The sequence below is a fragment of the Myotis brandtii genome, unplaced genomic scaffold, assembly GCF_000412655.1.
Source record: "Myotis brandtii unplaced genomic scaffold, ASM41265v1 scaffold102, whole genome shotgun sequence".
Taxonomy (NCBI): Eukaryota; Metazoa; Chordata; class Mammalia; order Chiroptera; family Vespertilionidae; genus Myotis; species Myotis brandtii.
Window position 1 is genome coordinate 222,115 of NW_005353405.1, and position 9,062 is coordinate 231,176.

The following is a 9,062-nucleotide window of genomic DNA, read 5'->3' on the forward strand; positions in this document are numbered from 1 at the left end:
AAATATATTTTAAAAATACACAAAATGCAGCACAATCAACTACAAAGAAATGTAAATTATGCAGGATGGATTAAGAAACATGAAGAATAGAAAAAGATATTCAACATACATCTCACAGGATGACAAGAAGTAGAGAATTGTGAAAAGGCAATAGTTAGGTCTTCTTAATTACAGGACTCTATACATTTTGGTCCAAGTATGAATACATGTCCAAACAAATTTAGACAGAATATTCCCCTAAGGTAGATACATGATGATGGGAGATTTCCACTAGGTTGCAAGATACAATGTTAGAAAAAGGGTATTGTGCTTTGGGTGATGGGGGTAGAGGAATGTGCGGTGTGGGATGAAAAACATTTATAACTCCTCAGCCTTTCCACACCTATTTTATTCTTTCTTTATACAAGCTATATCTCTTATCAGAGAGCCATCAGAATTGAAGGGGGCTCTCCCCTCTCAGGTCTTGTCACAGTCTCAAGAAAGAGTTCAGACAAGTGAAAGAAAGCAGCATTGAAGCAAAACAAGTGAATTTACTAAGAATAAACTTGTTATTCCTTGGTTGGTGAGCAGTGGTTAGAGCATCAGCCCACAGACCAAAGGGTTGCAAGTTTGATTCCCGATCAAGAGCACATATCTTGGTTGCAGGTTCGATCCCTGGCCCCTGGTGCATGTAGGAGGCAACCGATTGATGTGTCTCTCTCATATCAATGTTTCTCTCTCTCTCTCTCTCTCTCTCTCTCTCTCTCTCTCTCTCATCTCTCTGTTCTGCTGTCTAAAAATCAATGGAAAACAATATCATTGGGTGAGGATTGAAAAAAAAAAAGAATACACTTGGCATAAAGAACAAGTGGGCAACATAGCTAGTCATCTCTTTTACATTGTTGTGGCTTTTCCCAGAACGTTCTCATAAATTCTGGGAACATCTGGTGATTTTATCTTGGAAGATCCCAAGACTGCTGACTTTTTTGTTCAGTTGGTGAGATAAACTCCCTCTTTTTTTCTGCCTTCCCCTCCTCCTGCCCTAGCAGGTATTTGTCCTGCCTAGTATTCTCTGCCTCAAGTGATACCATCCAAATGTTTTTGGTTTTTTTGTTATTTGTTCCCCAGACTTCATCTGTCCTTCGGTTTAGCTGGCACAATTGGCATTAATGGGGTCTTTGTTCTCTATTTTCCCAGGCCAGGGTGATTTAAGCTATATATTCCCTGATTAGTGAGAAGAGGTATAAACCATTTGCTCTCAAGTACCTTGACTGGGAAAGTTAAGGCCTTGTGATTCACAGGCGGGCTATAAGCTGCCCAAACTGTTTGGCCTTATTTAATTTTCTTGTCTCCGTTTCCCCATTCCACTTGTTCAGGAATTTTCCTAGCTTATTACTATCCTGCCACATATTCAGCAGAGGAAAACATTCCTAAAACAAAAGCACACACTTCTGAGCACCCACTATGAACTGGACGCTCTCCTGGGTGGTAGGACTGGTAAACAAATGAGCCCTGATCCATGGAGAATCCATGACAGGGGCTAAGCGGGGCTGATGACTAGTGCAGAGCTCCTTCTATGTCTCCCTCCCTCACAAGTCCATAGCACTGTGAGCCAGCTGTGATGATGATTGAAAGCTAAATAAAGGTATGTTAACCTCCTCTCAACCCTGGTTTGAGTTCATAATGAAAAAAAAAAAAAAAAAAAAGGCAGCAGCCTCTCTTGTAGCCATTTGGAATAGCTTGGGCTCCCTGGGCTCTTCGTAAGGATTGGTGTGGGTGAGTTTCTTTGTTTTATAATTGTGAAAAATTCTCTGCTCACAGCTAAAAAAAAAAAAGCGTGGCTGTGTGCAGGGTGGGAGCCAAATAATCAGGCATGGAGCATGCTGGAACCTGCAGCCAGAGAGCCCTGGATGGCAGGGGGGTCTGCTGAGAGATCAGGACAGGGCAGCAGGCACAGTGATTAAATGCAGTCTGCTGAACATGAAAGAAGACACTGGAAAATAAAACAGCACTGCCAAACTACACTCTAGAAAAAAAAATGGGTTAAATAATCTACTTAAATCCTTTGGCATTTGAGTGAAGCCCAAGTGAAAATTCAAGTCAGCTCAAAAGATTACTGAATCAGCATCTTACCTTCAGGGTCATCAAATGTAAGTTGTTCTTTTTTCCTAGAAATCTTGCCTTGAAAGCCACTATAGAGAGGGTGACCTTTTTTTCCCTGATTTGCCTGGAGGCAGTCTTCATTTATACCTGTTGTCTGAGCTCTTAATTTTTTCAGTATTTATTCAAAAATCTTTAAGTCATGTATTATTTTATTGTTACGATGATGATGATGATGATATGCATGGCATTAGAGTTCGCTAGGATGGACTTAATAGACTTCTACAGGAAGTAGAAGTGTGCTGCTGTAATGTGACACTCAGAGCCCCATCAGGACTGAAGGACTTGTCTCCCAGCTGCCCAGAAAGGCTTCTGGCAGGAAACCCCAGCTGTCAACTCTCATCAGAATCACTTCAGATAAAGTGTCATCTCAACCAAAGGACTTGTCCAGCTGCCCAGAAAGGCTTCTGGCAGGAAACCCCAGCTGTCAACTCTCATCAGAATCACTTCAGATAAAGTGTCATCTCAACCATGCTACAACCTCTTCCCAGCGTACCTATGTCCAATGACTGGTATATGTGGAGGCACAAAGGTCTGGCCCCCTTGCCAAGCTTCCTAGTTCCCCGTGGAGTTGGCCTGTGTCGAGGCTGCCTCACAGGCCAGCTTCTCCTTCTGCACAGTCCTCCTCCTCCTTTTCCCTCCAGAGCTATCCAATGACTGGTATATGTGGAGGCACAAAGGTCTGGTCCCTTGCCAAGCTTCCGAGTTCCCCGTGGAGTTGGCCTGTGTCGATGCTGCCTCACAGGCCAGCTTCTCCTTCTGCACAGTCCTCCTCCTCCTTTTCCCTCCATAGCTGGTGATCCCAAGAGCACTTCCTAACAAACTCCTGCAAACTAAATTCCATCTCAGCAGGCCACAGCCTCTGACACTCGCCACTTTCGACATTGGACTGGTCCAGTAGTACATGAGACACGAATCTGCATTCTCACTCTGGTTAGATCAGAGGATGCCCAGAGATAACCTATTTCACTTTTCCTGAGTTTATATCAATAGTCTTTAAAACTCTTTATTGACCACACCAGGCCTCCCCTTTCTTTGAAATGCCACAAACTTTGTCTTTGTGGTCACATCACCATCAATACACTCAGCCAGGCTAGAAATATGAAACTCATATCTGACATGTCACTCTCCATCTACATTCAGTCACTTATAAAAGTCCTGCTTTGTTATATCCTAAGAACTCCACATGCTCATTCTGTTCTCCCCATCTCCACTCAACACTCTCGCTTAGAACTCTCACCTTGGGTCACTAGGACTGATGTGATCACCTCTAACTAGCTGCTCTGTCTCTGGCCCTGCCTTCCTTAGATCCATCTTCCATGGATCACTCACGATTTATTTAAAACAAAAATCTACTCAGGTTCATTCCCTGCTCAAACCCTTCAAAGGTCCAAGCTACTTGATATGGCCCAAAGCCCCATGTGATCAGTCTGTGTTTTACATCTCTTACCTCATTGCTTTGCACAGTTCCTATGTCATATTTTTCCTAAGTTATCTCTGTGTATATCCCTATCTTAAAATAGAATTCTTTTGTGGCTGATTTTTACATCTTTATAGTCTCCATGCCTAGCACAGTGGCTGGGATATGTTATCCCCTTAATAAATTTTGAACTGAACTGGGCTTCTACTATTGTTTGCGTTTATATGTGCATCTTTAATCTTAAGCTTTTATGTGCCTGTGTCTTGATTCTTTAACCTAGAAGTACATTCTTGGCGGTAGTCCTTAGGGCTATTTACAAATATTCCAATTCTCTTCTGGGAACATTGTAGAATTCTATTTCCCTTTATAGTGAGAGATAGTCATGGGACTTGTCCTGGCCAATAAAATATAAACAGAAATAGCAGGTGCCATTTCCCAGGTGAAAGCATTTAATCACCCAGTGCAAGATACTGCCACTATCTTCCCCCCTTGCTATATGGAAAACACAAGAAGAAACTGAGCACCCATCAGCCTGGGTTCTTGAGCAACAAGGAGAAGCAGAATTTTCTGCTGATCTGTGCGTGATGTGTGGCATAAGCAAGATACAAACATTACCATCCATTGAGATATGGGGATTGTTTATTGCAGTCACAGAACCTGATCGCTCTGTTCCCCAAGGACAGGAACTGTGCCACTTATCTTTGTGCCTCCATAGTGCATATTCAAAAAATATTATGTTTAAATTTTTATTTCTGATTTTTCCTAGTTCATAATGTCTGATTTCAAATATTTCTCTCTTATCTGTTCTATCTCATTATTAAAGCAAAATTTCTGATCCTTTTTGGAACTATTATGGTTTCTAAAATATACAAATTAAAATGTCTAATCAGTTCGTAATCCAATGTTGATCACTCATATAACATTTTGTGTAGAATAAAATGTCTTCCCTCTGATGACTGAACAAATCATTCAGCACAGCTATAGGCAGTGCTCTGTGGGGGAGGATAGAGGAGGGAGGCGGTGGGCACTTGCATCCGGCTCTGAGCAGCAAAGCAAGGGGCTTGTAATAATCAGCCTCCTAGGGGATGTAACTGTCGCAGCACAGGTCTCCCGGTGTCCTCTGCCCCAGCAGGTGGCACAATGGCATGGCAATAAATGTAATACAATTTCCCTCCATTTGCCTTGCTATGCCTATGAAAACCCTTACTTTGGGCATATAATTATGAGAGAAAGTAAATTCTCTTTTTATGATCCGTTTTAAACTCCATTGTTAAACAATGAAATATTTAAAAAGGAAAGCGTTTCAACACAGAGCTGCTTCCTGAAAGAAATGCCTAACAGACTTTCTCTGTAATCCTACAGTAACTGAAAGGCATACTTTTTCATCATATACATGAATTATAGATTACTGGTACTTCAATCTTATTTCATGCACGTCGGCAAAGAGCTAGCTACTATATGCTCCAGCTCACTAAGTAAAAAAAATAAATAAATAAACCCACAACTTTACTATTTTCTTATCCCTATTAGCGGTTCTAACACATCTCTGCTACCTCCTCTGGCAGCCACACTTCCAAACACACCCTTTCAGAGGAAAAGGTGCAACTAATCATGACCCATCTGTTTAATATCCTAGAAATTAAGATTAAGCTTATATTTACTATCTCTATGGTTATGTATTTCTAATCTCTCCAAATGACATTTTTCACTCAGCATAGCCACTAATAGTATTGGGGAGAGTATAGGGCATACTTATGGTGGTAATAGATATTGGTGACATCTTTTAGGAAGTAATTTGACTATAGGTTTTCAATTAGAACTACAAGTTCTAATTCTAGGTGTTTGTCCTCATCTGATCAGTAGAAAGTGTGTATAATGATTTTTATTGCAGGGATTTTGACACACATACAGATAGAAAAAATATCTAGAAGAATGCATACCATAATATTAATGCTGATTATCTACAGCAAAAAAACCTGAAAAAATCACTAGTTTTTTCTTTTAATTATTTATCATTGTGTCTAAGTTTCTATAACAAACACCTATTACTTTTGTAACAATGTGTCTTGCTTATATTTTCTTTTTCAGAAAAAAGAAAGAACTTTAAAAGCATAGAGATAGATAGTGACTGGAATTTGGGGTTCCTATCTAGAGTTACCCTCAAGTCAAATTTTATTTTAAGTGATTCAACAGGGCAGATGAAATGTGAAAAACAAAATGGTCCACTCCCTTACACACACAAAAAACCTCTCGATTCTTTTCTGGTTACTTTCACTTACACAGAGAATTATTCAAGGAAGATGTTTACAACCCCATTCACATTCTAGATAATTTTGGCCACGAAGTCATAATTCTCCATAGAAGCACAATGTAACTGTTTCTAAAAATGAAAAAGGATACCTGAACAAAATATCTTCGTTAGGGAACGCAGGATATAGCAGGTGGTGGAAGAGAAATCGACTCCAACTTTCCCAAGAGCCCCCAAAATAAGAAAGCATCCTTTTCCCTTACACAGTTCCTGGTGGCACACAGGAAAACAGCAGCAAGTAAGGAATGCTGAGCCTAGACACAAACACCTGAACACCACAGTGGCTTGTGAGGCAGCCAGATTGGCAGGCGCAGGACTGAGATGGCCACACGCCACAACAGTAAAATGCCCACAACAGTCACACATTTATAATCAGTTAGGAGGCGCTTCCAACCCAGGATAAGGAATTGGCAAGGATTTCAAATGGACCAAACATTTGATATTAGTGTCAACAGCACTAACGTGGCTTCAGCTGGCAGGAGAGAGGGAAACCACGGACATCTGCATTATTTACTCCAGAGAAACTAGCTGTGAACCATCTGTCCTCTGCCACCACCACTCCCACCGAACGTGGTCCTTTCTATAACTTGCCCTGTTTCTGAGAGCTCCCCGCCCCCTAGTCTTGGCCCAAGAATCTGAAGTCCCAATGTTTCCCTGAATACAGAGATATGGAAAGTTAATTTCAACAGAGCAATTGGAAACACAAAAGATCTCTTAATGCTGCAAAGTATTATTAGTTATCCAGCTGCAAAAATTATTCATTTATCCAACCTTCATTCCAAGACTTAATGCAATGTTTTCTCTATATAATATGGAGGGGGCTGGAGTATACAGCATGGAAAATCAATATTCTTGAGGTTTTGTACTTTAGGGGTCTACAAACTGGTTCAAGGTTGTAAAGTAGAATAAAAAAGCTGACTGAAAGTCAGAGAAAGACAAGTATCACATGATCTCACTCACATGTGGAATTTAATGAACAAAATAAACTGATGAACAAAATAGATCCAGAGACACAGAAGCATGGAACAGACTGTGGAATCTCAGAGGGAAGGTGAGGGAGGGTGGGAGAGGGTGGGGGAGTGGGAGGTGATCAACCAAAGAACTTGTATGCATATATGCATAACCCATGGACACAGACGTAGGGTAGTGAAGGCCCGGGGCAGGTGGGCCAAAAGGGGTCAATGGGAGAAAAAGGAGGACATATGAAATACTTTCAACAATAAAGATTTTTTTTAAAAAGCTGACTAAGCAATGGAAAATAGGTTGCAAACAGCAAATACAAGTGTCCAAAACACCATACATGTGGTGTCAACATTTTTGTCTAGTTGCTTTTTAGGAAAACATTGGCCTTTCAGGAAATTAACTATCCCACTCTGAAAAACCAGAGGAACAGTTATTAGTAAATAGCTCAAGACCAAAGCGGATCTCATAATGATTACAGTATTATATTTTATCTATATGGATTATAAAGGAGAATATAAAAGTGAGACCCCTCAAGAGAGAAAAACTCAAGAGCTTTTCATTAAAAATAAAAGCAAACCAAACCATGTATGCAAAGGTAGTTCAAAATTTATTTATAAATTTGTTTAAAAGAGATTAAAAGATTTATTTTTGTCTTTTACTCATGTTTATACAGTGAATTAAGAAAGTAGGGATTAAAATCCAAAAAAGATGCCAAAGCTTCCCCAAACCTGATCTGAGAATTAGCTGCTTAGAGAGACAAGCATACAGCACCCACCCATAGCTCCCAGTAACCTGAAAGCATCAAATGATCCTCTCATTTTCTCTCTTATTAACATTGCTGTAATTATACTTCCAATAAGAGGCAAAACCAATTAGAAAAATACTGTAACATTTCACTGACAGTAGAAATTAAATATGAGTTCAATAATCAGCTCCTGCAAACACACATAAACAATGACAGGGAGACCCTGTCATCCCGGCGGCTCAGCTGTGTGGGTGGGCAGTTGAAGCTGAGGTAAAAGCACTGAAGGTGAATAAAACCGAGTTCTAAAAAAGCATCTCATGGCAGTTTTCAAGGTCAGTTGACAAAGGTTGGATGTAAGTAAACATTTCTCATAAATCCTGAAAGAAAAAGAAAACAAAATTACTACAAGCAGCAAAACAAAATTCAAAGCCTTTGTAAACCACAACAAAGTTCCTACGAAGAACACTCTTACTACATCATTCTTAGGTGACTATTTGTTAATGATTTAAAGTCCCAATGAAATGACTTAATTTTAGAGTCCCATTCATCCAATTCACAAAATAGTCTCTGTCAACAATGTAATGGCTTGTTGAGTGATAGCTCATCGTCTGTGTTCTTAGAGATAGGCTAACATGGGTCCAAATAATAATGTTCACAAATATTGTCACCCACCTCCAGTTACAGCAAGGACAGGATTAATAGTGTGGAGCAGAGCAATTTAAATGGAAAAATATGGAGTATATTTGCATGGTATTAGGCAGTAGGAAGGTGACTTCTAAGAAGACTTTGAGAAAGGGGATTGATTAAATGAGTCCCCTCCCTGCCAACTATATGCAAAGGTCAAGAAATCTCCACCAAGCCATCCAGAGAGTTGGACCAAGTTATAGCTGGGATTCCGACTAGCACTGTTCTAACACTCTGGGACACTAAAATCTCAGGTTGTCTCATAGGTCATGGCAAATACTTAACTGTCCTTGAAGGCAAAGGATTTAGAATTTTTATCATATTCAAAAGGGTCTCACCTACTGGTATCAGAGAAAAGATCACTTGAAGTGTTTCTTCAAATGTCCCACCCTAGGTGTATCATGAATACTAATAGAGAACTGAAAAAAAAAGTGCATTTCTTAATACAAGAGGAATTTTAAATTATCAAATAATAAATATATATTAAGTAATGTGAGAAGAATGTGATTTAAATTTTAAAATATTTCAAAATAAAGATCAATCTAATTGGTCTACCAACATACATTTATCAGAGGCCTACTGCTTAAGTGTCTATATCAGTGATGGGGAACCTATGACACGCGTGTCAGAGGTGACACGCGAACTCATTTTTTTGGTTGATTTTTCTTTGTTAAATGGCATTTAAATATATAAAATAAATATCAAAAATATAAGTCTTTGTTTTACTATGGTTGCAAATATCAAAAAATTTCTATATGTGACACGGCACCAGAGTTAAGTTAGGGTTTTCCAAAATGCTGACA

The 9,062-nt window shown here is 39.6% G+C and overlaps 1 protein-coding gene across 1 annotated transcript in view; it reads right to left on the bottom strand.

Annotated features, from left to right (window-relative positions):
* Positions 1–7,416: 7,416 nt before the first annotated feature.
* Positions 7,417–9,062, bottom strand: part of EPSTI1 (epithelial stromal interaction 1 (breast)) — a 113,830-nt gene continuing 112,184 nt past the window's right edge. Inside the window, exon 13 of the mRNA XM_005853257.2 lies at positions 7,417–7,952. Coding sequence (XP_005853319.1) covers positions 7,944–7,952 — 9 coding nt within the window. The 3' untranslated portion in view covers positions 7,417–7,943. The remainder of the gene's footprint in view (positions 7,953–9,062) is intronic.